The sequence below is a fragment of the Odocoileus virginianus genome, chromosome 33 (genome assembly GCF_023699985.2).
Source record: "Odocoileus virginianus isolate 20LAN1187 ecotype Illinois chromosome 33, Ovbor_1.2, whole genome shotgun sequence".
In the NCBI taxonomy this organism is placed as follows: Eukaryota; Metazoa; Chordata; class Mammalia; order Artiodactyla; family Cervidae; genus Odocoileus; species Odocoileus virginianus.
This window is the reverse complement of record NC_069706.1, coordinates 116,180-142,898: the sequence shown is the minus strand read 5'-3', so window position 1 is coordinate 142,898 and position 26,719 is coordinate 116,180. Positions and strand designations below refer to the sequence as shown.

At 62.4% G+C, this 26,719-nt stretch overlaps 3 protein-coding genes across 13 annotated transcripts in view; 2 read left to right on the top strand and 1 right to left on the bottom strand.

The window, feature by feature from the left end:
- The window catches only part of NPRL3 (NPR3 like, GATOR1 complex subunit), a 32,408-nt gene extending 21,869 nt beyond the window's left edge, over positions 1–10,539 (top strand). For 4 of the 8 annotated variants that reach the window (XM_070460369.1, XM_070460368.1, XM_070460373.1 and 1 more), the window contains 8 exons: positions 335–502; positions 1,383–1,520; positions 2,592–2,748; positions 6,207–6,313; positions 6,706–6,835; positions 8,406–8,595; positions 9,233–9,425; positions 9,861–10,539. In XM_070460369.1, coding sequence (XP_070316470.1) covers positions 335–502; positions 1,383–1,520; positions 2,592–2,748; positions 6,207–6,313; positions 6,706–6,835; positions 8,406–8,595; positions 9,233–9,425; positions 9,861–10,026 — 1,249 coding nt within the window. In that variant the 3' untranslated portion in view covers positions 10,027–10,539. Of the gene's footprint in view, positions 1–334; positions 503–1,382; positions 1,521–2,591; positions 2,749–6,206; positions 6,314–6,705; positions 6,836–8,405; positions 8,596–8,722; positions 8,959–9,232; positions 9,426–9,860 lie in introns of those variants that run through there. The other 4 variants (XM_070460374.1, XM_020900193.2, XM_070460371.1 and 1 more) reach the window with 3 other exon arrangements.
- MPG (N-methylpurine DNA glycosylase) lies at positions 10,484–17,945 on the bottom strand. Of its 2 annotated transcripts, none has more exons than XM_020900198.2 (4): positions 17,532–17,945; positions 15,394–15,627; positions 12,951–13,155; positions 10,484–10,925 (listed from the first exon to the last, which is right to left on the bottom strand). In XM_020900198.2, exons 1-4 carry the CDS (start codon positions 17,928–17,930, stop codon positions 10,501–10,503), a joined length of 1,263 nt encoding a protein of 420 aa, XP_020755857.2. In that variant the 5' UTR covers positions 17,931–17,945; the 3' UTR covers positions 10,484–10,500. The 2 variants fall into 2 exon arrangements, with proteins under 2 accessions (XP_020755857.2, XP_020755858.2); XM_020900199.2 differs by lacking the exon at positions 17,532–17,945 and adding an exon at positions 17,160–17,384.
- The window catches only part of RHBDF1 (rhomboid 5 homolog 1), a 24,655-nt gene continuing 14,884 nt past the window's right edge, over positions 16,949–26,719 (top strand). Inside the window, exon 1 of one of the 3 annotated variants that reach the window (XM_070460366.1) lies at positions 16,949–17,118. The gene's annotated coding sequence lies outside the window, so the exon portion shown is untranslated. Of the gene's footprint in view, positions 17,119–22,675; positions 22,810–26,719 lie in introns of those variants that run through there. The other 2 variants (XM_070460365.1, XM_070460367.1) reach the window with 2 other exon arrangements.

Here is a 26,719-nt window from a genome sequence, read left to right as displayed (position 1 = left end):
TTTTACATTTGAAACTGTTGCCTGTGGATTCCACACAGGGCAGGGCTGTGGGGACTGTAAGAACAGCCTGTGGATGCGGGGTGGGGGCCACGTGCTGCCTCTAGCACCCAGATCCCTGAGTCTGTGCCTGAGAGCCCCAAGGCCTGAGTGCCAGCAGCGCAGGCTGGAGTGTGGCAGGAAGGGGGCCGGGCAGTGGGCACAGGCCCCATGCCCTCCTCTGCTCTAGCAGTTGCTCCTTCTCTGCCCAGCACCTGGGCTGGGTCAGGGCCTCAGCTTTGTTCCTGAGAGATGGCGGCCCAGAGGGTCTCATTCTCAGGCCTTCTCCTCCCTCCAGGCAGGAAGTGCTCTCAGTGTCCCTGCCTGTTGCTGGCCGTGCAGTAAGCACCGCACCTTGTGAATTCTGGTTGCAAAACAGCATTGACCGTGGACAGGACAGATGGGAACTCGGAGCCGCCCGCAGAGCTGGGGCCAGGTCCGGCTTGGGGCTCACCCCACTGAGAAGGTGGGCCTTGAGTTAAGATCTGTAGTCAGGGAGGAGCCCTGGTGCCCGAGGGAGAGCGTGTGGCCAGGGCAAGTCCACGAGCTTGGAGAGCAGCAGGGCGGCCTGTCCCGCTGGACTCTCCAGTGGGAGGACACAGGGTCGGCAAGAGTGGGCGGGCCCCACAGGGCTCTGGCACTTTGAGGTCTTAGCTGGGACTGCTGAGGTGGGACCCCTGGGGGTCTGCGTAGGCAGGGCGGACTGAGGGGGCCATAGTGGAGCAGGTGTGCACTTTGTCCCTGTGTGGAGCAGGTAGGAATGACAGGCGGTCTGAGGTGGATGTGAGACACGAGAGTCAGACACAGAGTCGCCGTGTTTGGCCTGAGCAAGGTTGGAGAGACAGGTGCCAAAGGCCCGAGTGGGGGCTGGCGTGGCTGCTGGCTGTGGAGCTCCTGCAGGGCTGCGGCATCTGCAGGGGCGGGCTCCTCCCTCAGGATGTCTGGGGGCCAGCACCGCCACCCTTCCCTCCCCCTCCCCTCCACTGCTCCCCCTTCCTCATCTGCACATCTCTCCCTTTTGGTGACGGGCCCTGCCCTGCCCAGCCGCCCACCATGTGCAGAGGAAGCCCTGGGACGCCCAGGTGCATTGAGCCTCCAGGGCAGAGATCTGAGAGACTTCCCTGATCCCTTGCCTCTGGTTGGACTGCAGATTCCAAGGCTGGCAACTTTTGTGTGTGTTCCTAATAACATCATTTTCTTCTCTTAACCCTACTGAGGTATGGGGTAGGATGCTTTCTTGTCCGGGAAGCCTCCCTGCAGTGTACTTGTGGGCCGGGTGGAGGTGCCCTCAGGTGGGTGTGCAAGGTGTGGTCGCGTGTGTGAGGCTGGGGGCCCTCTCTCTGCAGCTTGTGCACATCTGGCGTGGTGCGGCTCCACGTCAACAGCTGGCTGGAGGTGAGCTTCTGCCTGCCCCACAAGATCCACTACGCGGCCAGCAGCCTCATCCCGCCAGAGGCCATCGAGCGCAGCCTGAAGGCCATCCGGTGAGTGCCAGCCCCACGCCCGCCAGCCCTTCTCTCCTGTGGGTCCTATTCCTGCCACAGAAACTGGCGGGTGGGGCTCTGCTCTTTGTAAACACATGTTTTTGTGTCCAGTTTTGTCCAGGAGTGACCACCATCCCCAGCTCACCCCCAGAGCCTCTCGGCACCACCTGGCTGAGCGGGGCTTTGTGCTGCAGCCCCAGCCTGGGGCCTGGGCAGGGCTGTGGGCCACACCTCACAGCCAGCAGCTGGCCTGACCCTCAGAGGGCTGTGTCTTTACGGTGTTACTCCCGGGGTCTCTGCTTGAACCAGAACTTGTGGGATCTGTTTGTCCATTTCACTGATTTCCTGCAAGGAAACCACAGAGCCCAGTCGTCTGCCTTCCCCTCCCCCACCAAGTTCTCTGTCTCCTTAAATGTCTTAACCAGAAAAAGAGATCTGGGCATGGAACAGCAGATGTTTCGATGACAGAAAGCAGAGCACTGTCTTCCTCCCTCACCCAGGCCCCCACCTGCCCATGCCCTTCCTCCTGGGCTTCCTTCCCAGCGTTGTGTCTGGTAGTTCTGTTCATAGTCTGAGGTGGGGATTTCGCTTTTCCCGTGTGTTGTGTGCTGTGCTTAGTCACTCAGTCGTGTCCGATTCTTTGCGACCCCACGGACTGTCGCCCACCAGGCTCCCCTGTCCATGGGATTCTCCAGGCAAGAATACTAGAGTGGGTCGCCATGCCCTTCTCCAGGGGATCTTCCCAACCCAGGGATCAAACTCGGGTCTCCCGCATTGCAGATGGATTCGTTACCATCTGAGCCACCAGGAAAGCCCTATTTGGGACTGTTTCCTTGGGAAGGGTTGACTCATTTTTCAGTCAGCCAGTGTTTGCAGGCAGTCCCAGAAGTGGGATGGAGCCGGGTCATCAGGGCTCCTGCAGTTCTTTCTGCTGGCAGCAGTGATCCTGGCAGGTTTTTAAAGGCCTCAGGGCACAACCCTGTCTTGCAGTTCCTCCCGTGGCCTCCTCTCCAGGTGCCCACCCCAGAGCCCGGGGCTGCCCGTCCCGCTGACTGTTTCTCTGCCCTGCAGCCCGTACCACGCCCTGCTGCTGCTCAGCGATGAGAAGTCCCTGCTGGGCGAGCTCCCCCTTGACTGCTCCCCGGCCCTGGTGCGCGTGATCAAGACCACGTCCGCTGTGAAGAACCTGCAGCAGCTGGCCCAGGACGCAGACCTGGCCTTGCTGCAGGTACCTCTGGGGGCCTGGGGAGATAACCCTAGGTGGGCAGGATGGGCAGTGGGGGGCGGCTGGACGTGTCACAGGAGGCACCTCAAGCTGCCTCCCGAGGGCCATTAGTCCAGCTGATAGCCGCTGCACGGCCTGCCACAGTGATGGATCTGGAGTCAGACCGGCCTCTGGGCTGTAGGCCTGACTTCCTTCTGAGTGTCTGTATTGTGGTGGGGGTGCTGGGCTGTGGCAGAGAGGAGTGAGGCCTTCATGGTGCCGGGTGACCAGACTTAGCCCCTGTGGGAGCTGTGCAGAGCAGGACCACACCCTGCGGCATGCGGGCCTGTGCTCTGTATGAAGTGCCATCTCCCTGCTGAGTCACATGCTTGGGGGCTGCCCTTTCTGATCAGATGGCAGCCCCTCCTCTTTGGCTGTAGAGCTGGTGAAACAGTGGACAGGGCTGAGAGAGGAAAAGCATAGGAAGAAGCTGGAGGCTGGGGCAGGGGGGCCTCCAGCGACAGCCTGAGGGGGACCCTGGGTCTGGAATGGGGCAGCATGTGGCCACCAGGGGGCAGCGGAGCCCGGGCCAGGGGCCACGGCTCCTGCGGAAGCTGGGACAGAGCTTTTCAGGGCCCTGTGAGGCACCTCCAGGGGGCCTGCGGTCTTTGCTCCTCAGCACATTCATTGTTGTTGTTCGGTCGCTAAGTCATGTCCAACTCTTAGCAACCCCGTGGATGGCAACACGCCTTTGTCCTCCACTATCTCCCGGAGTTTGCTCAAATTCATGGCCATCAAGTCAATGATGCCATCCAACCATCTCATCTTCTGTCGTCCCCTTCTCCTTTTGCCTTCAATTTTTCCAGCATCAGCATCTTTTCCAATGAGTTGGCTCTTCCCATCACTTGGTCCAAGTATTGGAGCTTCAGCATCAGTCCTTCCAATGAACATTCAGGGTTGATTTTCTTTAGGATTGACTGGTTTGATCTCCTTGCAGTCCAAGGGACTCTCAAGAGTCTTCTCCAGCACCACAGTTCGAAAGCATCAATTCTTTGGTGCTCAGCCTTTATGGCCCAATTCTCACATCTGCACACGACTACTGGAAAAACCGTAACTTTGACTATATGGACCTTTGTCAGCAAAGTGATGCCTCTGCTTTTTAATATGCTGTCTAGGTTTGTCATAGCTTTTCTTTCAAGGAGCAAATGTCTTTTACTTTATGGCTGCAGTCATCGTCCAGAGTGATTTTCTAGCCTGGGAAAATAAAATCTGTACTTTTCCCACATTTTCCCCATCTGTTTGCTGTGAAATGATAGGACTGGATGCCATGATCTTAGTTTTTTTAATGTTGCGTTTTAAGCCAGCTATTTCCACTTTCCTCTCACCCTCATCAAGAGGCTCTTTAGTTCCTCTTGGCTTTCTGCCATTAGGGTGGTATTATGTGCATATCTCAGGTTATTGATTTTTCTCCCACAGTCTTGATTCCAGCTTGTCCTTCATCCAGCCTGGCATTTTGCATGATGTACTCTAGACATCAATAAATAAGCAGGGTGACAATATACAGCCTTGATGTACTCCTTTCCCAGTTTTGAACCAGTCCCTTGTTCCATGTCTGACTCTAACCATTGCTTCTTGACCTACTCTTTAAGAATTCCCATCTCTTTAAGAATTTTCCATGGAGATGGGAACATTAGCACAGTAGGGGAGCTTGTTCACCAGGCCTGACTCTCGTGCCATTTTTCCCCCAAAGCAGCCTTTTGGGATTCTGTTGTCTAGAATCCTTCCCCCGTCTTTACCCCATGACCTTTGTCCACCCCACATATGAGTGTTTATTGACCTGTGCCTGGTGTCTCACATGGGGTCCTGGACTGCCTTCCTAGCACCCAGGAGACACAAGCCTCGGAGGCGCTGGCCGCGGTGTGTGCAGCGCTGCGCGGCATCCTGACCGGTACTGCTGAGGGCAGATGTGTGTGTGTAGCTCTGAGGGGCCCTCTTTGCTCCTGCGGCTGCCCGACAGGGGCCTGTGTGGACGTGTCTCCCCCTGGCCACCGTTGCCCTACACAGAGCTCTGATGATGTCCCTCTGTCTCTCCCTGGCTGTGGCCTTGCCATGGGGCCCCTTGCCGCCCACTTCCTTGCCCCTCTACACTGAACCTGGTGCAGATCGGGGTTTACTGCTGGTGTGGTCACGCAGGGCCCAGCCCCAGGGGTGGACTGTGCTGGCCGCTGGCATTGCTGCTTCCTTCAGCAAGCGGCCCCGCGGGGGCCCCGTGGTGGGAGGCTGGCGAGCCTGGCTGGAGCCCCTGCACGGATGTCAGAGGATGTCAGCCTCAGGTGTGAGTGTCATCAGGTGATTCGAAGGTTTTTGTCATGCTGAAACTAATATATTCTTTCTTACAAAAGTTCAAATATCACACAAATTATACACACAGAGTAAGTGTCCACAATCCCATATCTCAGCAGTAACCACAGTAGGTTCCTCCAACTCTTCTTTATACACGTTAACACATAATCTTTGAATAACAAAATTAGGATTATACTTACATTACTTGTGATGAATGAACAGTGCCCTCCTAGACCTCTGCGTCCTAATGTGAGTGGGACCTTCCTTATGTGGGACTTTGCAGATGGAATTAACACTCTTGAGATGGGGCAATAATCCTGGATGATCTGGGTGGGCCCTCGTGAAAGGGAGACAGGTGGAGAGGCTTTGACTACAGAAGAGGAGGCGGGAGGTGACCTGCAGAAGAGGTGACCGCGGAGGCCAAGGTGGGAGGCATGGCCTCACCTCACCTCACTCCAGGAACAGCAGCTTGTATCTTGGAGGCAAAGATCAGTGTCCCTGCCAACAGCCTGACTCCAGCCCAGTGCCCCCAATTTCAGGTTTCTAGCCTCGAGTGGGTGCTCTGGCTGCAGGGAGAGGGGATGTGGACCCGCTGGGTGAAGTTGGTGGCAGAGATGGAGGGGAAGTGAGCCTGTTTCCTTTAAAGTCACTGTCACTGGGACTTGGGGTGAGAGGGAGGGTCAGCAGTGGGACTGAAACATCCTTTGTGTTTGAGTTGGGGTCACTGGAGGCTGTGTTTGCTGAGACGAGGTGGGGGTGTTTTGGCGCTGTGCCCGCAGGCACTTGGCTGTGGTGGTCAGGGTGAGCACTGCCCAGTGCCATGGTCTCACCCTGGCCCTCCCTCCTGGTGCTGTGGTCTGTCTGTGGGCCATCCTGATGTCTTGAGAGCCCAGGGCAGCAGGACAGAGGGAGGTTCTCCAGGGATGAGTGAGGGGTGGGGGTGGGTGCAGCAACCCCTTATCCACTGTCCTGGTGGGCTAGGGGCCGGCCTCTGCCAGGAGGAGCAGCCAAGATCCTCACACAGCTGTGTTGACCTCGTCCTGGCTGCCCCAGGCGTCCGTGCCCGTGTCAGCCAGGACAGCTCAGGGACCGGTGGTGGAAGGGTCGGCCTCACAGCACTGTCCGCCCCCTCCCTGCAGGTTTTCCAGCTTGCAGCCCACCTGGTGTACTGGGGCAAGGCCATCGTCATCTACCCGCTGTGCGAGAACAATGTCTACATGCTGTCTCCCAACGCCAGCGTGTGTCTGTGAGTCCCTCTGGCTGCCAGGGCCCCCAGGTGGTGCTTCCAGCTCAGCCAGGACTGTGTCCCAGTTCTGGCCTGGTCCCGCTCCTCCAGCGCCACCCAGGCCCGTGCTGCTCTGCACTTGCAGCCTCTGGGAAAGGTCTGCGCCTGCCCACGCCTGCTGGCAGTGGGCCCCACACAGGGCGCCTGCTGGGAGGTCAGGAGCCTGGGTCCTGACTTGGAGGCTCACAGGGGCTGTGGTGTGGGGAAGGCATCTGGGCTCTGTCCTCACTTCACCCTTCTGGCCCCCTCACTGCACTGGGCCCCCTCCTGCCCAGCGCGGGCTCAAGGCGAGGACGCAGATGCCTGACCGAGGGGAGGCCTCTCGAGCTCAGGGATCCTCACCCCATCCCTAGGTATTCCCCGCTCGCCGAGCAGTTCTCACGCCAATTTCCATCTCATGACCTGCCATCTGTCCTTGCAAAGTTCTCCTTGCCTGTCTCCTTGTCAGAATTCAGGAACCCCCTGGCCCCCCCTGTGCAGGAGGTGAGTCTTGGGAGCTGGGGGACCCCAGGGACTAGCCACTTGGCTTTGGTCCCCGATTGATCCCAGGCCCACAGAGTTGCTGCGCCTGGAGCCTGGGTTGGGGGCGGTGCTTGTGGTGTAGGTGGTACCTGCCCCGCCAGGAGCCGACTGCCTGGCTAGGCTGCCTGCTGACACTTGGGCAGTGCCAGTCCCTCTGCGCACGGAGCCCTGTCTGCCCGTGGCAGGCAGTTCTCAGGGTCACGGTGGAGCTAAGAGGTCAGTGGGCAGGAGATTGTGACCACTCCTAGGACGACTGAGCCACCAGGTGTCCCTTCTGGACCTGGTGGTCCTAGAATCGGAACACAGGGTTTTGTTTTACTGAGCCTGGGCCCTGCCCTCCCACTCCCTCTCCTGCCTGCCAGGGTCCCGGAGACCACGGGGTCTGTGGCTATAAGTCTGAGCTCACAGACCCCCAGAATTTTCATGTCTGGGGCCTGGACAGGACGGGCCTGGGTCTGGGTCAGGGTAGTGAGGGGCTGGCAGGGGTGTGGGCGTGGTGTGGTGGCCACCAAGGAGGGGCAAGGCGTGGGGAACGAGCCAGCGAGTTGTGTGTTTGCAGCAGGACTGAGTGCGGCCTGGGTCCCAGAGCCAGGCCTCGCCCCGCCCCCACTCCAGCCTGTGCCCTGGGGCCCGGCTGAGAGCCAGGTGGGATGGACGTCGGAGATGGGCTGGTGTTTCCAAGGCTTTGTCTTCAAAGTGAAGTGTTTGCTATAACAAGTGCTGGGGCTGGTAGGCGAAGCCAGTCTTTAAAAGCAGCCCTTTCCTCCTGAAGTTGTGAGTGCAGAGAAGGAACCGTGTCAGTCACCATCTGGTCCTCCCGGGGTGGGGTGTGGTCTGCTCCAACCCCAGGCTGGAGGTTGGTCTGTTGGTCCCTTCACTTAGATGCTGAGCATGACTGTTCTAAATGCCGTCATTCACGGCAACATTGGTTTCCAGGAACAGTGCCAGGTTGTGCCAGCTGAATAGAAGGCACACTGTGTGTGCATCCTCCCCCTCCCCAGTGCAGACTTCCCAGTGGTCCGGATGGCCGGTGGCTTTTCTTAGCTTGAGGGGAGCTGGTTCTGATTCTGCTGGGTCCCCGGTGAGGCCACCTGCCTCCCTGACTCCCGCTTCAGGCCCCAAATGTGTGTAGGTGCTGATGAGGTCTCTTGAAGTATTTTACAGTCCTTTTCCATTTTCCTTGCTGTGACTGGGTCACACATGCTCACGGTACACCTGTGTGTCCATGCCTGCCCACCGCTCCCACCCCAGCAACAGGAAGGTGGCATGTGGGTCTGAGGATGTGGATGCCCCCACACGGGGGTCCCTGTCCACAGCAGGCTTTCCAGTCAACCCAGGGGAGGACTTTCTGCTCTCAGGGTGCAGGCCATGGGCAGGGTCCCCACAGAGCCCATGGGCTGGGAGAGGTGGCACAGCATGGTCCTGTCAGCTCTGGGCAGAAAGGCCTGTGGGCAGCTGGGCACGTGGCGGAGTGAGGGCCGCTGCGGCCCCACCGGGCTCCCCTTCTGACTTCTGGGCGCCCTGCCTGTAGACGCAGCTCGTCCAGATGGTGGTGTGGCTGCTGCAGCGCCGGCTCCTTGTGCAGCTGCACACCTACGTCTGCCTGATGGCTGCGCCCAGCGAGGACGAGCCCCGCCCCCGTGAGGACGACGCGCCCCTGGCCGCCAGGGTGGGCGGCCGCAGCCTCAGCACGCCCAACGCCCTCAGCTTTGGCTCCCCAAGTAGGACTTCCTGCCCCGGGCATCCGTCTGGGGAGGGAGGGGGGTGAGCACCTGGGCGCCCTTGGGAGAGGCAGGCGGCCGGGAGGCCCGACTTGGGCACCTGTGATTGACCATGACACCATCACAGGGCTGCACTCGAACCCCTGCTCACACCACCCTCTGGGCAGCTGTGTCCCTGCGTGGATGTCACTTGCCCCGCTGGGCAGCTCTGCCTCGGGGGACAGGAGGTCCTCCCCTACTTCCCTGAGGACGGGGCTCTGCCTTGCTGAGTCGGAGCAGCCTGGCCTGGTCGGGTTGGAGCAGACCACACCCCATCCCTGGAGGACCGTTGAAACCTGCAGCCCCAGGGCCTGTGTGGAGATGGTGACTGACATGGTCCCTTCTCTGCAGAGCCATTCGGCCATAGTGTCCCCCTAAGGCAGCAGCCCTGAGCCCAGGTCCCTGGCTTGGGGATGACTGGCTGGCACCTTCTCAGGCTCAGTGCTACCCCCAGCCTGCCCAGGGCCCCGTTAGTGGGAGGGGCTGGATGACCCTGGGGTTTGGGGCAGCTCCCTGAGGGTGTGGCGGTGAGCTCCCAGATGGGTGTGGGTGACTGCAGGGCTGGGGCCGCCGCTCCCTGACTGGTGCCGGTTCTCAGCCAGCAGCGACGACATGACCCTCACTAGCCCCAGCATGGACAACTCCAGCGCTGAGCTGCTCCCCAGTGGGGACTCGCCACTGAACAGGAGGATGACAGAGAGCCTGCTGGCCAGCCTGTCCGAGCACGAGCGGGCCGCCATCCTCAGCGTGCCTGCGGCCCAGAACCCGGAGGACCTCCGCATGTTTGCCAGGTGGGGCGGGGCCCCGTGTGGAGAGAGACGGGCAGCGGACCACAGGACTGCTGCCTGCATGTGGGGCGACTCCTGGACCTCCTTCTGAGGTTGCTTGCCACGTTATCCTTGTAGGGCTGGGCAGGGATGGTCCCAGGATGCTTGGCCTGGGGGCGGGGTGGGGCCTGAGGTCTGCACATCATGGGTGACACAGACTTGTCACCGCCAGCCCAGACCTGAGGGTATTGGGTATATGGTGTTGCGGGAGCATCAGGTTGTCAGCGGCCAAGCTTGCAGCCAAGACTCCCCCGAGCTGCAGCGGCCTGAAGGGTGGAAGCTACAGCTGCCCGTCCACCCCCTCCTCCTCCAAGGGGCCGTGGCGGGAGCGGGTCCCGCAGGCTGTCCGAGCCCCCCGCCATAGCTGTCCTCACACCCTCCTGCCCCCACCCCCGGCAGGCTCCTGCACTACTTCCGCGGCCGCCACCACCTGGAGGAGATCATGTACAACGAGAACACGCGGCGCTCGCAGCTGCTGGCGCTCGTGGACAAGTTCCGCAGCGTGCTGGTGGTGACCACCCACGAGGACCCGGTCATCGCCGTCTTCCAGGCCCTGCTCACGTGAGCTGGGCGGGGGCACTGCCTCTCAGCCCTGGCTCTCTCCCCCTTGCTCTCCTCATCTTTGTCTTCAGGACAGCCTCAGACGCCCTGGGCTGGGAAGGTGAAGCTCGAGGTAGGGGTGTGACCAGCACGCGGGCTTCTTGAGGGCTGCATGCCTGCCACGCGGTTCTGCCTGTGTCCCTTGCCACCCTGTCTGCCTGCGGGCACCCTCCCCAGTCCCACCCTCCCCACTGTCCTGTGTTGGCCTCCTGGAGGCTGTGGCCTAGCAGTCCCCTCTCTGGCCATCTGAGGCACCAGGACCTGGCTCAGGACGTCCTGTGGGGAGTTGCTCTCTCTGCTTCCCATGGGAGTGCGTCTGCCAGGGTGGCCTCAGGCCTGAGAGAAGGTGGGCACAGTGGCCCTGGGTCCTCCCGGAGCAGAACTGGCTGCCAGGGGGGCTCTGGCCATGGTGCAAGGGACACTTTTCTAGAAACAGCGTTTATTTCGTTTGTAAACAATTAAAGTCCTTGTGGGAGCAGGCCGTGGCTCCAGCCTGTGTGTCCCGCTCTGCTGCCCTGTCCACCACGCTGACCCAGGGGCTGCCCCGCACATAGAAGCGCAGGGGCTTCTGGGCCCACTCGCCAGCCTGCCCTATGCCCACACGGGCTGCCGTCACCACGGCCGGCTCACTGGGTGTGGCGGGGCCCTGCTCCAGCCACACAGACTCGTCCCTGGCCAGGTCACGCTGATCGAAGCTCCTGTCGATGGCCAGGGCCTGGCACAGCTTGGAGGGGCCGTTGCAGAGCTCACGGTCTTTGAGGGCTCGTCCACCAGTGCCTTTGCGGAGGGCGTGGCGAAGCTGCCGCATGGCCTCCAGGCCCCCCAGGGGCTCCAGCGCTCGGAGCAGGACACATGCCCCGTCCCCTGTGGGAGATAAAGCTTCCAGGCTGTGGTCCTCCTACCCAAGGCCCGACCAGAGCAGCCGGGGACACCTGTGCTCACTCTGCCCAGACCGTCTGCCTGCCACCCGTTCTGCTCACCTGTGCCTCCTACAGGCACCTCTGGCCGCCTGCCCACCAGCTGGGGAGAGAGCTCCCTGGCTTCCTCTGGTTTGCGTGACTGACACTAACTGTAAGGTCAGTAGGCAATGGAAGCCTCAGAGATGGCCCCCCACAGGCATGATCCCCCCGACCAGGCCCTGGGGCCCCAACCATCTGCCCATGGGAGCAGCCCCCAGTGCACACGGGGTGCAGGTGAGCCCTACCCCATGACCCAGTGGGGAGAGGTGCCAATAGCCCCCCACCTCGGCCCCCTTCCCCCCCCAGGCCACTGAGGGATGGCCGACACCCAGGGCCTGGGATTCCCCAGAGAAGACACCCCGTCCAGAGCCCTTGATTCCCAGCTGAGCACAGGGGTCCCTCTCTGGGCCCAGGATCTGCCCTGCCTGCTGGGATCTGAGGGGCTCAGCCCGACGCATGGCCAGGCCAGTCCCTCCCGGGCCTGAGCCACACAGGGCTTCCCATCAGCACCCAGGAGCTGGCCTCCTGCACAGCCCGCAAGTCTTAACCAGCCACTTTTCAAAGCACTTCAGGACGGCCCGAGGGTGCCTAAGCCTGGGCTCTAGTCCCTTTGTGATTCCTGGGCCCTCCCTCACCAGCTGCACAGCTCCCTGTGGTTCCACCAAGCGCGCTGGGTGACACCTGCACACAGGTCAGGGGAGCAGCTCATCCCTCCTCTCTGAGGACGCGTGTGAGTGCAGCCCCAGCTCTTCTCACCAGGCCTCCCCATCCTCCCCCCCAGCCCCGCCCCTCACCTGCACCAGCTGCCCAGTCTCCGCCAGGCCCCGAGTCCCCGCAGGCACAGACCAGCCCAGCTGCCTCTGCCTCCCTCCTGGATGACGCCTGGCCCTGGCTGTCTGCACCCTGCAGTTTTCTGCTCCACCACCTCCCTCATCTGTCCGGTCTAACTGTACCCTGGAAAACGCCTTCCCTTCTCACCAACTGCAGCCTCTTGTCCAAGTGCAGTGTCCCTTCACAAGAGGTGTTGGTTCTAATGCCAAAGAAAAGTTTGGTGACTGGAAGGTTCTCCAGGAGATAACACGCACCCCGGGCGGTCCCTATCACTCAGCTTCACACACCACCTGCCCTCTGTGGGGCCAGGTGCAGGGCCAGTCAGGGCTCCTCGCATCCTCCAGCCCGTGGCTTGCACTCAGCATCTGCAGCTGTCCACTCTGGGTGATCACAACTTGTACGTCACTGGAGTTCTCCAGTGTGACCGGCAGCCCTGACGTCCCCAAGTCTTCATCTCGGGACGGAGGCTCAGCAGATAGATGCTGGGACTGGCTGGCCAGAGTAAGCTGGGGAGACCCACTGCCGGGCGTTTTCTTCCCAGCACAGACCCCCAAGAAAACAGAGGTGCCTACCCACGAAGGACCTGGTGGGTCCCTCAACGAGGGGGAGCTCTAGATCAGCCTCTCTCTGTTTGGCACCGCTGACCCCGGGGCCATGATTCTCTGTGGAGGTGGCCGTCCCGCGCGTTGTGAACGGTGCACACCCTCTCTGACCCCTGCGCACAGGAAGCACAGCACCCAGGGCTCTGACGGCCGAGAACACCGGACGTTGCATCACGTTCCCCACCATGGCAGGGTCATCCCTGCTGAGGCCCCCTGACTGCCCACTGGCAAGGCTCCTGCCCGAGCCCAGTGCACCCCAAATTGATCACACCATTGTTTCCCCACAGTCGGCCCCTCCGAGTCCTCCCTGGGCCAGCCACGACACCAGCGGCCACCCGGGGGCTCCTGCACCCGCCTGCTCTGGCTTCAGGGTAACCTCTGTCCCACGGGCCCCCGGCGCCTCTGAGCCACTGGCAGTGCAGCCAGAGCTGACGTCGCAGCCTTACTCCCAAGATGCCCCCCCCCGCTGACACCTGCCCCCCCCCGGTCCTCCTCACCTCGGCTGGAGACGTTCATGCAGAAGTACATGCCGTAGATGAGATACACGTAGAGGGTTCCGGGCTTCATGAACATGCCACGGTTGCGGGGGGTCTGCCGGCCGCCCCTTGAATGGGCAGCTTCATCCTCTGGCCCCAAGTACGCCTCAGTCTCCACAATGCGGCCGCGGAGTTCTGTGCCGTCATCCAGCCGTCGGACTAAGATCTGCTTGGGAGGAAGAAGGGTGCTCGTTCCCTACTGACAGCCCACAGCCTGGACGCCCCTCCCCAGCTGGGGACGTCCCAGGTTGGCCCACAGCGCCCCCGATCCTGCTTGGCCGCCGGCCACAGGCCCTGCTCAGCAAGTGTCCTGTCCACAGGGCGTGGCCAGCCTGGGCCAGCCAGGGTCGGGGTGCGCCCAGCACCAGCTAGTCCTCGCGCCTCCTCTCACAGGGGCCTGCCCTCCCCGCCCAATGCCCCTGGACTTGACGCTTGGCCTGGGGCTGAGCGGTGTGACGGGCACAGGGCCCTGCCCAGGATTCCAGGCCTGTGGAGCTCTCTGCCCAGCCCAACTGCAAAGGGTTGTCGTGCTCAGCGCCTACCCAGTCAGCTCTGAAAGCAGCAGGACCTGCTGCCCCACGGTGCCCCCAGCCCCAGAGTCAGCACAGGTAGCGGGCCGGGGAGGCGGGCCTGATGGTGGCTGCCTTGGACAGCACCCTGGGGCAGGGACTGAGGCTGGCTGAGGACAGGGCGGGGGTGGCTGTCAGGGGCTGTCCCCTGGGGCCAGCAGAGCACCAAGTAAAGCAGGCCTCAGGGGAGCCAGGGCCCTGAGGAGCGCTGGGCACGCCAGAGCTGGGCCCGCCCCGCCTGGAGCCCCCTTGCCTGATGGTTGCACCACGCGGCACTGCGGCATGGCCCTGGGAATGGCTGGCTGCTGCCGTGTCTGCAGCCCCAGGTCTAATTCAACCAGGGTTCATGGTGGAGTCTCAGGGACGGCCACCTCCCCAGCACCTGCCTTGTCCTTAGGCCAGAGCAATTGATCGGATGGCCAGGCCACTGCCCCTTAACCCATGGAGCCCACTGTCTGGCCAGGGTCAGGAAACAGCCTGACAGTTTCCATGCCGCAGTGGGGTGGGCGGAGCCTCCTGCAGCCCTGTGCTCACAGTCTGTTCCTGCCCTGAATCGCAGGACCATCTCTCAGACAGCAGGCGTCGGCTGCCCCTCAGCCCCATCACAAACATCTCCTGCTTGCTGGTGGGGGTCCCGAGAGGACCCTTCTCAGCCCACGAGGTGACAGAGTGGTCTGGGCTGTTCTGGCAGCCTGTAGCTCCTTGTACTGACCTGCTTGAGGATGAGTGCACGACCCAAGCCTAGGATGGGCTCTAGGAAGGACATCCACTGGGAGGGTATGAGAAAGGTTCTCCTCCCGAAGGAAAGGGGCATACGGGATAAGACCCTCCCTTCTCTGCTGGACCCTGCCCTGTCCACCCTCAGGCTCAAATGGGCATGACGGGAGCCCAGGGGCAGCCTGTGAGGGCCTGGGGTCCTCAACAGGACGCTGGACTCACCTGCCCCCGTGTCACTTCATGTGAGATCATAACCTCTCCTAACTACATGTGCTTTCAGGACCTCTTGGCCCCTGCAGCTCAGAGCGTCCTCAGGGGAACAGACTGCTCCCTTCTTGACAAATGCACACTTGAGGTCACGCTCCACTAGCTTACATTTTAGGATCTGTTCTTGGCATCAGTTTTCAAATAGCCAAAGAAACTGACTCTCCTTGGCTATTTTAACTTAAGGGTAGGCTCACTAAAGGACACGATGTAGCCAGAGCCTCAAGGATGACCGGAAAGCCAGGGCTCGGGTTTGGCACCAGGACTGTAGCCCGATGGTGCTCCAGATAGATGTGGTACGTGCTGCGTGCACACTGCCTGGAGCAGGCTTCCCCGTGGGCCCTGGGCATCTGGCGCCCACCCCAAGGGCCGGGGCTGCAGGGGCTGCCAGGAAGCCAGCCAGTGGTAAGGAAGAGGCTGTCGTCAGACCGTCCCGATGCAGAATAGCCTGCGCGCCGTGGCCTCCGCTGCCGTGTGTGTAAGGCGCTACACACACAGACCAATTCCAGCAGGGCAGTGGCTGTGCCAGGGGACAGGGCAGGCGACACAGGGCCAGCACGCTCCCGCCCTAGGTGGAAAGTCCGATGCTGCAGCTGCTGCCTCCTCACTCTCACTGCCCAGAGCAGGCAGGCACCCCAACAACCTCGGCATTCTTCTCAGTCGACCCTGCACCCAGCCCCTGCCCCAGGTGACTCAGGTGAAGCTCCTCAGGGCACGTGTGGGCAAAGCGGCTGACTGCGTGAGGACACGCAGGGCCAAGTCAGGGACGCGAGCCCGGCGGGAGAGGGCTGTGCCCACAGACGCTGCCCGGTGGTGACTCTCATACGGAGGCCATGCTGCTACATTTCCATTACCTGCCCAAGAAACGCCCGGGCCAGGGACACTGCGGGCTGGTCGAAAAACGCTGATCCCAGGCGAGCAGGATGGCCCTCTGGGCTTGAGAAATAGATGCTGCGTGTGGGGCCCAGGGCTGCAGGCGGCCCCAGGTGCAGCTCCTTGGGAGAAGGTTTCTGGGTCCCATCTGATGGGCTCTGATGCCACCTGGCCTCCAACAGTCGCCGCTTTTTCTGCCCCATTGTGCAGGAAAGCTGAAATGGGAAAGGACAAAATCATCTGGGGAGGACAGATGGTCGTTCAGTGAAGTCAGGAGCTCGAGGACTCATTCAACTGCCTGCCTGTCCACCTCCTCATCTGCAAAATGGGGGCAACCAGCTGCAGACAACGCCACACCTGACATGCTCTGCCCAAGCGGGGGCCCGGAGGCCTTGGGAGAGGACCGCACGTGAAGGCAGTGACAAGGCAGCCACTCTGCCCCGTGAGCTGTCTGTACACAGCACTTACGCAGCTCAGTGGCAGAGGGCTTCAGGGCCTGGGGAGGGGACAGTGGCACCCAGGCCTAGGTCAGCGCTGGTCCCCGCTGACTGCCACTTGTCACGTGGTCCCCAAGTGGACTTCTGAGCTTCTGAGCCCTTGGCACCCAACCCTGACCAGGAATTTTAAGTCAGCTGTGACCCTAGTGGGGCCTTGGCCGGGGAACAGACTGGGGGTCGAGTCATCCACACCCCTTCCCCACATCGGCAGGACTCCTGCTATGCCTGACCCCTCCTACAAGGGCCCAGAAGGCCTGACACCCCCGTGGGTGAGCACCAGGTCGCCTGTCTCCTTGGCTCAGGACACCCCTGCTGAGTCCCCAGCTGTCCTGTGGCTCATGACTCAGGATGTCAGAATAAGGGGAACTGAAGCAAAGCTGAGGTCCCAGGAGTGAGGAGGCTCCACCGAGACCAGCACACCGTCTGCCTCCCAGCTGCTGCCGCAGGCCCAGGGACCTGACCACACACCCTCAGTCATGCTGAGACCAGCCAGTCTCCCAAGGAAGACGCAGGTGAGCACTGGGGCCTGGAGACCCTCCTCTGGGGTCAATTCCAGTGCCTCCCTGGCATGCGACCGACCCATTATCTTTAACGCAAGTGCTGACACTGTATGTTGTCTGGAGCCACTGGTGAGCTGAGAACGGACACTGATGTGACTGTGCCTGCAGCCCAGCCCGTCTTCCAACACCGAGCGTGGGCTCGTGCTCCAGGATGCTGCGACCCCACTCCTCAGCCCAGGTTTGGCTCCCGGCCTGCCCGAGGCTCCGGGGTGACTCTGGGTCTCTGCCCTGACCCACCCTGGGCGGTGGGGGCTCATACAGCTGCCCCCCGGAGGGAGGCTCAGAGAGGACTCGGTTCAGACCCTCGGGCTGAGGAGTGGGGTGAACCTGCTGTTGCACCCAAGAGTGACAGCTGCCCCAGAAAGTGACCTAATGTCTGTGCCTGTTTCACCTGCAGAAAGGGAACCAAAACTGTCACAAAGGGTGGTTCTGATAATAAAACGAGAAGCCAGGGAAGTACCCAGCCAGCCTACAGTGGACACTCACTGATGTTAGGAAGAAACACTCTCACCAGAACGCCTCTGGGCAAAACCTGGGGAGGAGGGTCTCTTGCCAGGCTGGGCCGCCCCAAGGGAGGGCAGAAAACAGCCGCCTGGAAGGAGGTGCCCAAGACACCTGCCAGCCCTCCGTCAAAACCTGGGTGAACAAGGTCAGTTACAGGGAGAGTGTTTATCCGTCTGGGACACGCACTGGAGGGAGCGGTGTGCGGAAGTAGCCTCTCGGGTCACGTCTGCGGCAGGCGGGCTCCGGGCAGGGGCCGTGTGAGCCGGGCCGTGTGCCCAGCACGTAACCAGGCAACCGGGCTCGGTCTCTCCTTCCTGGAGGCCTCGGGCTGGGCCTCGACTCTGCTGCTGGCAAATGAGGCGGCCGAGCGGGTCCGACCCCGCCGGCAGGGCTCATCTAGAGACTGCACACGCAGAGGGGCGGCCCGGGGGCACGTTACTGGCTCCCGCTCAGGACTCTCACCGCGGAGGGGCTGCGACTCCGGGGAGGGTCTCAGCCCAGAGCCTGTCCTTCGGCTGTGCGCCCTGGGAGGGACACGCTCCTGGGGCGCGCACTCACCTGGGCCCCGCGACGCGTAGGCATCCGGCGGCTCCGCCGCGGCTCCGGGGGTGAGGACCCGCCGGCGCGGAGCCCACCCAGGAGCCCACCCGGAAGCCCGCCCGGAAGCACCGCCCGGCCCGGGGGTGGAGCCGGCGCCTGCGCGGAGGAGGGCGGAAAGCCGGCTGTGGGCGGGGGGAGCGGGGGGAGCGGGGGGAGCGGGGCGGGGGCAGGCACTGGTCCGCCTCGGCGGGGGTGGAGGCCGGCCTGGGGACCCGCGTTTCCCGCTGGCGCCCCTGCCTGGCGCCCCACCTCCCATCTTGGACGAAGCCCGCGGCTGCTGGAACGCTTGCGGTGTGAGGGGGAGCAGGCAGCTGGGGTGAAGAGGAGCCCCAGGCTCCTCACCTCTCCCAGTGGCATGCCAGTCCCCGCCGCCCCCCGCCACACTTGCACCCTGCCCCACCCTCCCCCGCCGCAGCCGCAGAACGCACTCCTCCACCAGCTGGTGGTCAGACCTCCAAAAGGCCTGCTCTCTTAGGAGCCTTGACCTTGACTGGGCCCCGGCTGGAGGTGTGGTGGTTTTGGGGTGCACGTGGAGCGCGCCTGAGGGAGGGGGCATGGGAGCCCTGGTCCTTGAGACAGCCTTCCTGGACTGCGGACACGCATTACCTAGGGGGCATTTGGGTGGAGAGGATAGACTGGATGAGGGAGTGGGCCAGGAAGACTTTGTCCAGGAGGTGGACCCAGGCCTTTCTGGAAGTGCCCCCACCCCCAACACTTACGGGTGGGTCCCAGGACACTGTCTCGGCAGTGGGACCCCCACCCCTCCCACCACCTAAGGAGGCTGAGAGGAGCCTGCACAGTTCTGGGGGTGAGCTGGCTGGAGTGGAGTGAGGCCAGCGGGAGGGCTGTGGAGACCCCTGCCCACCCTTCCTGCAGAGCAGCGGCTGGGGGCGCTGTGAGGTGTGTCACTGCCCTTTGGGGCCACATGGGGCACAGCTCTGCCCTGGAGCATGTCCTGAGCTCTCTCACTGGGTCACCCTGGCCCTGTGAGGGGTACCCACGGGGCCTTGGGGAGCAGCTGGGCAAAGGATGGTGTGGGGGTGGGGGGAGGTACCAGGGCCTGTGGCGGCCAGGATGCACATGGCGCCTGGTCGGCAAGTCCAGCTGGGAGAGCCCTGGTCTCCAGCTCCTCCTCCTTCTCCTCAGACCAGCCCAGGGGCTCAGCTCCAGCGCAGGCCCAGGCCAGGGCCCAGCTGTGCACCCCCACCTCCCAGGGCCCCCACGGGGACTTCCTGCGGAGGGAGGGGCAGCCTTGCAGCGCCTGCTGGAAGCCGCTCAGCTGTGTGTGGCACCAAGGGCAGCTTCCTTCCGGGGCTGGGCAATGTGTCGTCAGTGTGAACTTGTGAGGCAGGCCTGGATGTGACTCCCACCCTTCTTTCCTCCTCACCCGCTGCAGCCTTTCTGCCTGAACAATGCCTCCCCCTTCCGGCCTTCCTGTGTGCCCAGCCTCCCTCCCCCTTCCCTGAGGCAAACTGAGGCCACAGTTGGGCCCATCCCCCTGGGGGCCAGGGGCACGGTGGTGGCTGCTGTTTTGGATTCGTTTTCATTTCAGTTTCGCGAATGGTGCGTGGACCTTGTAGAAATCTCAGGAGTTCACACATTCCTTCAGGGCGTCTTATCCCCAACTTGAAGAGAGTTTTGGAGGGCAGCCCAGAGGGAGGAGACGGGCTGGAGCCAGCAGCCCCTTCTCCAGATGTTCAGCCCAAGTGCAGGGCCTTGCACAACCTCTGCCCCCTCCTGCCTGCGCCTCCCCTGCCCCCCCCCCCCCCCCCCGCTTGCGCCTCCCCCCCCACCTCCTCCGGCCCCCCACTTCCTGCTTTGTGGTCTGAGGCTCCACCGCAGGCAGGAAGTGGTGAGGTGGTGGGCTGTGTGTTCCCACTGTGGCCTACAGGGCGGGCAGTGGGCTGGCTGGGGTGAGAAGCGGGTGCTCTGCAGGAGGAGGGGACTAGGGCCTTCTCCTCTGTCCCCCGTGTGCCTGCCTGCTGGGCTGGGAGAGGCTCCTTGGAGGAAGCCCTCTGTGCTCTGAAAGGGGTTGGTGCCCCGGGGAGCTGCCCTGCACCCTGGAGGGAATGGCGGTCTCTGAGCCTTGAAAGGACAGCGGCTCCATGAGCTCCCACCCAGCACATGGCTCATGGGCCTTCTCTCTGTGCGGGGGCAGCTGCCAAAGGGGATGCACTGTCCCTGAAGCTGCAGCAGGGCCGCCTCTGGCGGGGGCCCTCTGTGGCTGATGGGCCCGGGGCATGCAGGCAGCCCTCGGCTGTGTCTCCCCTTCCTGGGGCTGTGCTGCCAATGCTGACCCCTGGGGGCCAGGTGCTCAGGGCCCCTTTGCCAGGCCCCGAGACATGGGGAGGGGCAGCTGCTTCAAATAGCTAGTGACTTCAGGCCACTGGCTGGCCTGGCCTACTGCTGCCTCCTCCCCAAATAGCCAGGGGCTGGTCCTGGGCTCATCCAGGCCCCCAAAGTTCAGGCCTGCTGAGCTAATTCCGGGGTGGCTGGTAGGGATGCCTCTCAGTGGTTGGGCCCCCACCCCCTCGGGTCCTAGAGTGCCATCTGCAGGCAGGGAGTGGTCCAGACACTGGCCCATCCCATCACCTGCACACATTTGAGGCGGTTGCAGTGAATTCCTCCTTCCAGGGCCTTAGAAAAAATGAAAGAGGGATGGGGAGCTGGGCCTCCATGTCAGGCGTGCCTCCGTCAGAGCATGGGGCAGTGAGGCTGGGTGCACGTGTCCCTGTGGCCGGGGTCTGGGCCTCTGCTCACACTGTCCTGGCGTCAGGGTCCTGCTCAGGAGGCCCGGGAGGCTGAGAACCTGTGGACTCCTGGGGTCGCCTGCCAGGGTGGATATGGCAGCCACTCCTGTGAGGGGCGAAGGGCAAGGTTCTGCAGCAGAGGCTGCTTGGGGTCTTGGGCGTGGTGACAGGGAGGGTCCCATGGCAAAGGAAGCAGGAGGAGGCCACCCTCTCCGGGAAGGCAGCTTGCACCCACGGAGGACGGCCCGAGGTGGTGCTGGCTGGGGTGGGACTGCTGCGGTGGGAGGGACTGGGGAGTGGGCCCAGGCCCAGCTGAGGGCCTGCTCTGGCAGAGCTCCTGGTTGCTAGGAGCGAGAGTCTGGGTCACGGAGGGGTTCTGGATGCCCTGTAGCACCTGCTGAAGGAAGACCTGTCAGTCTGGACGCCTGGCCTTGGCAAGTGCTGGAGGTGAGCCCAAGCACTGGACTCCAGAGAGGACACCACCAGCTCCGGCCCTGGCAGCCAGGCTGGACATCCAGGTGGACAGGGCAGGCTTACTGCTGGCAGGGTAGGGAATGCCAGGCATGGAGAGACTGTCCTGTCTCTGGCTGGGAGTCTTGCACGGACGCGGAGGTGGTGCAGCCAAGGCTCTTGGGTCACACCCCCCCCCCCTTGGAGGACCCTCCTGTAGCCCCTCTGAAGCTTTCATTGTCTCCCTCAACCCAAGACTTGTGTTGATTTCCCCAAGTTCACAAATGACTCAGAGTGTGCAGACACCGTGCTGTCCCGTCCTGCAGTGTGGACAGGCAGGCAGAGGGTTCTGTCCCTCTCCCAGGCTCCAGTGACCAACGTCTACTTGTCCCCTTTATTTTCTGTGTGGCCAAGGACCAGGGTGCCTTCTGAAGCCGTGCCCTGGGCTTAGCTTCCTGACCTGACCGTGGCAGCTCCTATGTTCAGGGAGGACCACTGCCTCCTGGTCCCAGGCCAGCAAAGGGCCCCTGAGGACACACGGGGCCTCTGAGGCTGGAGGGGCTGGGCCCCGTGTGCCTCAGGAATCTGCACCCAGTAGGAGGGTCTTCAGGACCCCTGGTCCCGGGTTTGCTTCCGAGCTAGCCGGTGGCCCTCTTCCACGCACGGTCCTGGTTAGCCGGGCCCGTTCTGGGGTCTGTCTCTGGTGGTTGTGTCAGGACAGAGAGACGCCGGCAGACTCCCTGGAGGTCACCTTGCGTCCAGCTCAGGGTGGCAGAGATGGGCCCCCCACTGGAGGGTGAGCTTTAAGACAGGCAGAGCACGCAGCGGGTGCTGCCGCCTCTGCTGTGGGGCTCCAGCCCGACCAGGGGCGCCTGCTGGGGAAGCCAGGCTCCAGCGGGCGGGGAGCTCAGGGCCCGGGAGGAGGTCACTGCTTCCGTCCTGCCTTTGGTTTGAGTGCAGCTGAGTGTAAGTAGGCATCAGTGGTCTGTTCACATGTGTAAGTGTGTGAGTGAGCGTGGAAGTGTTTACAGTTGTGTATGTGTAAGTGTGGGTATGGGAGTCTATGTAAACAGGCGTGGGTGAAGGAATACGGGGGCAAACATGAGTGTGAGTGGGTATGCTATAGAAACTAGCTTTCGAGAAACCAAGCGACACTTGGGAGAGTTGGAGAACTTGGGTTTATTCCGTCGCTGGCCCAGAGGAGTTAGCACACAAGCTCTGAGCTGTGACTGTTGGGTGTATAGTTCCTTTATCAGTCCCTATTCCCGGTCTGCGTTCTGTAGTCTGTTGGATACTGATGGGGAGGGAGTGGGGGACTGCCTGCCATTTACACAGACAAGCATAGTTAAGGTTACAGGGGCTAGACAATTGCAAAAGAAGGGGCAAGGGTGAGTGAGATGTTTTAGTTCTAGATTTGGACGTTTCCATTTTCCCCAAAACTAGCTGATCTAGGTGATCTAGACTATGCAAGAGGCAAGCTGTGTTACAGAAGCAGAGCATGTGTGTGTAAGTGCATGAAAGTAGGAGTATGTGTGTGCGAGTGAGGCTCGGAGGGAGTTAGACTTGGCAGCTGGGCCTTGGAGGAGGCTGGGGGTTTAGGTCCCTGTAGATATAGGGCTGTCTTCTGGACTCTCCACTCTGCAAACACAAGTCAAAGCATCTGCTAAGGTCAGGACTCACTCCGGTCCTGGAGCGGGTTAATGGACCATCAGATTCGGTCCAGCTGGGCCACCAGGTCCTCCCGCTCTGACCAAGGCGCTTTCGACCCCCAGCCAGAGGTGTCCCTGCCGCCCTCCCGGAGGAGGTGGTTCTCTGGCCGGGCGGGCCGCGCGCATTCCTGAGCCCTGAGTCACGCGGCCGCCCCCTTCAGCCGGGCCCGCCCCCGGCGCGCACGCCCCTCGCTCCATGGCATTCCCCGGCGGACGGGCGGGCCGGACGGGCGGGCGGGGACTCGGCGCGGGCGCCCTCGGGCCGGCGGCGGCTGCCCCTCCCCGCAGCCCTCAGGACCCCCGGGACCCCCGGCGCTGGCGGCAGCGGTGAGTGAGCGCGCCGGGCGGGGCTGCACGCGGGGCGCGGGCCGGGTGGGTCCCGAGACGGCGTCCGCCGCGCCGGGGCAGGTCCCCAGCCCTCCGCCGCCGGAGCCTCTCAGAGCGGCGGGAGGCTGGCCGCGTCCCGGCTTCGAGGAGTCTCCGCCCGAGACGGCCGGACTTTCCTTCCCGGAGTTTCCCGAGCCGCGCGAGGAGGAGGCGGCCCAGCCCCGGATTCCTAACTCGGCGGGCTGCAAAAATAGCCTGTGGCCGAATTAGCGCGTCCAGGCGGCGGCCTGACCCGGCCGGACAGCTCGGCTCCAGCCTCCGCCCGACAGCTGAGGGTCCGGGCAGCGGGAGGACTCGGGGTCCGGGGTGTCCCCAGGCGCCTCTGGGCTGTACCCTCCCCCCGCCCTTTACGCTTTCCTGCCCGGCCTCCACCAGTGGGTGGTGTCTCAAGTCGAAACTCCAGCTCGGAGGGTGGGACTTCTGGGTAGGACTTCTGCGGATCGTCGCTGTCCCAGCCGTCCTCCCTGGGGATGGGAATAACTTCCGCAATAGCAGTAGCTGTGAAGCTGGGGGTGTGGGGAGGGACTGACCCACCTTCAGCTTCACAATCCTGCCTCTCAACACTGGAGGCTGCGGGGCATCTTCCGTACCGTGTGCGCAGTGGCCAAGAGGAGCAGGCCAGGGCTTGAGCCTGCGGCCACTATCTGGTGCCTGGAAGCAGGCCTTCTCCTGGCTGGGGAGATGGCTGGACCCCAGGTGCTCAGGACCCTGCGTTGGGGGGCCTGGCTGCCCGCCCTGCTGGGGGCCCACCTGTCCCTGACCAGAGTTCCTCCTCGCGGGGGCACAGTTTGGGTGTGTGTGTCTGTGTATCTGGGTGAGCGAGGTCTGGATCTGGAGGCCCTAGCCCTGTGCTGGGAAAGGTCCCCCAACCCCCACTGGGGACTTCCTGGCAGACGAGATTCAAGGATGAAACTGGCTTTTCAGGTTTGGCCCAGCTAGATGCTGGATTATCCCCACTCTGGTGGGGCCAGCCCCAGCCCCCTTAGCCCCCACCCAGAGGTTAGGATGACCCAGCAGGTGGCCGGGGCCCAAGGGCTCCCTGAGGCTGAGCCCCTGCCACTGGGTTATTTTGGGCAAGCTGGGTTCTTTTCCTTGAGAAAAGCAGCAGCTACTTAGTAGGGCTCGTAGTGGGGTGACCCTGGATGAAAGGTGCCGGGGCCCCAGGCTCCCTCCCAGAGTGCTCACCGAGGGCCCAGACCTGGAGCACTGCAGTGAGAGCACTCCCTGTCCAGCATTCGCGGGACAGCCGGCAAACAGTTGCCCTTGGCAGTGCATAGTCCAGGGGACCCCGTGGTTCAGAGGGATCACCCAGGTCGTGCCTGCCTTCCAGGGTCCCCCCTCAGGGTCTCTGGACTCAAGCTGTTGCTCAGGGCACCTCCTGTAGCTCGTCTCCCCAGATATGAGGGGCTCCCCCTGCCTGCCCACCCCTCCCCAGCTCCGGTTCCTGTGACAGGATCTACTTTCAGCCCAAGGATCGGATTCCTTAGCGGCTGCCTGTTTTCTGGGTTGGGTGTGTGAGGGTGGCTCCCTTCTCCCTGAGCTGAGATGCTCCGGGTGGCATGGGAGTCTCAGAGGGGCTGTTGGCACTCCCCAGCCTGAGGATCCCAGATGGTCTGCCCTCCCCGGGGGGCCATGGCCCCCTCCCCAGCTCCTGGGCAGACATGGTCCAAGGCTTTGAACCGCCTGGAGGCTGGGTGCCCGCAGGTGGTGACCGGCCTCTCTGAGCTTCAGTTTCCTGATCTGTAAGCTGGACGCAGAGGACCCCTGCAGGGGTTGTGACAGGTCAGCGGGGCTAGCCAGAGTCAGGTTTGAGGCAGGTGTGCCAGGCTTCTGCTGGCTGAAGCCTTTTCTGTTCCAGTAGTAGAGTTCAGGGGTGGTGTCCCCTCTGGTGGCCTCGAGGGTGCTGTCCCCCAGCCGCAGTGTCCTGGGCAGGGCCGCTGAGCCCGAGGCTGTCTGGGCGCTGGGAGCATGTTGTGGGGCTGGTCAGGAGCACTTCTGGGGCTCCTGACTGGTGACAGGCTGCTCGTCTGTCCTCTGTCCAGGCCTGTTGATGGGGTATGGGTCTTTCCACTCCACAGCTTGAGGCAGGCTTGCAGCCTGACTCCCGAGGTCCAGTTAGATCCCAGATTGTCACACCCAGAACTGTTATAGCGAAGTCCCTGCCCTACCTGGAGCTGGCCGTGTGGCACGGACGGGTCCCCTGACCTTTATGAGCCTGGTGCTTCCCGATCCCAGGGTGTGTCCGCCTTGTTAGGCCCAGCTGGGTCATAGGCTTTAATTGGTGGCCAGTGACCCCTGGGCCATCTGTGTCTGCCGAGCCTTCGGGCAGCGCCTGGTCATAGGGCCATGCCCCCTTTCCTACATCACCCTCGCAGGGCAGTCCTTTCAGGGCTTTCTAAAGCAGGGAGTCTCCTGTGGTTCTGGCTGGCGCCCTACAGGTTCATCTGGAGTGACAGCTGGTATGGGTGCCTGGGCGCAGGGATCCGTTTTCCTCCTAGAAATGGCACAGGGCACCGAGCAAGCCAAGGGCCAGGTCTCAGGTCTTCCATGCTCCCTTCTGAACCTCATATCTTCCACAGAAAAGTGGAGGGTCACTGGCTGAGGGTGAGGAGCGTGAGGGCCTGCCCAGGGTCATTCCCAACAAGATGCTGGAAACAGACGAGGTCAAGAGGCTCAGGGGAGTGGCTCATTTCCGCTTTGCCAGAGTAGCACATGGTGGAGGACCAGAGTCAAAACTCCCAAGGGAGACCTGGGGCTGGGCATCAGACTCTGGGTCAAACGGGAGACTGAGGGTCAAAGATCAGGGCTCACAGTGGGAGGTCAGAGGAGCTGGCCCCTCCTGGGACCACACTCAGGTGATCTGGGGTCACGTCGGGAGGTCAGAGGAGCTGGCCCCTCCTGGGACCACACTCAGGTGATCTGGGGTCACGTCGGGGCGGGTGTCCTGGGGTGGGGCCATTTGCTGCAGCTGACCTTGGTGGCTGGTGGTCCCTGGGGCAGGGTCAGCCCCAAGCTTGTGGTTCTGGTCCCGAGGTCAGGCCACCCACTTGGCCTCCAGATGCCCCTGGTCATCGTTGTCCTCCAGGCGTGCAGGGCAGGCCTCAGTACAGAAGCAAAGGCTCCAGCTTTAATCCAGCTGTGGCCTGTCCAGGCCTAGGTGGGCAAGACCCTCTCCCCCATCTCCTCCTGCTTCTTGGCTATACCTTCCCAAACCAAGCCCCTCTGAAGGGTGTCGCCCGGGTTGTCCCACGCCACACGCTCTGATACGCAGGCTCTCCTCAGGGAGCTCCCCACAGCCGGCAGGCATCACTAGCCTCCTCCTTTCTTTCTTTTTTGGTTGAAGTACAGATAACTTAAGGGCTTCCCTGGTGGCCCACAGGGTAAAGCGTCTGCCCGCAATGCGGGAGACCCGGGTTTGATCCCTGGGTTGGGAAGATCCCCTGGAGGAGGAAATGGCAACCCACTCCAGTACTCCTGCCTGGAAAATCTCATGGATGGAGGAGCCTGGTGGGCTACAGTCCATGGGGTCGCAGAGTCGGACACGACTTCACTTTCACTTTCATAGATGACTTATACAGTATTATATTCTTTTTAGGTCCAGCATGTTTTTTTAAAAAATACTTATAGTTGTTTGCTTATTTTTGCCCGTGTTGCCGCGTGGGCTCTTCACTAGTTGCGGCCGGCAGGGGCACTCTCCCGTCGACGTGCACGGGCTTCTCACTGCGGTGCCTGCTCTTCTTGTGAGCATTGGCTCTTCAGAAGCTGCGGCACGTGGACTTAATTGCTCCACGGCATGTGTGGTCTTCCCGGGTCAGGGATCGAACCCTTGTCTCCTGCACTGGCAGGCAGA

Coding starts and splice junctions, on each gene's coding strand:
- MPG (XM_020900198.2), bottom strand. CDS start 17,930: ATGCCACTGGGAGAGGTGAGGAGCCTGGGGCTCCTCTTCACCCCAGCT. Junction 13,156..15,393: donor CCCGGGCGTTTCTTGGGCAG/GTAATGGAAATG, acceptor CCTCCCAAGCAG/ATCTTAGTCCGACGGCTGGA. Junction 10,926..12,950: donor CATGAACGTCTCCAGCCGAG/GTGAGGAGGACC, acceptor TATCTCCCACAG/GGGACGGGGCATGTGTCCTG.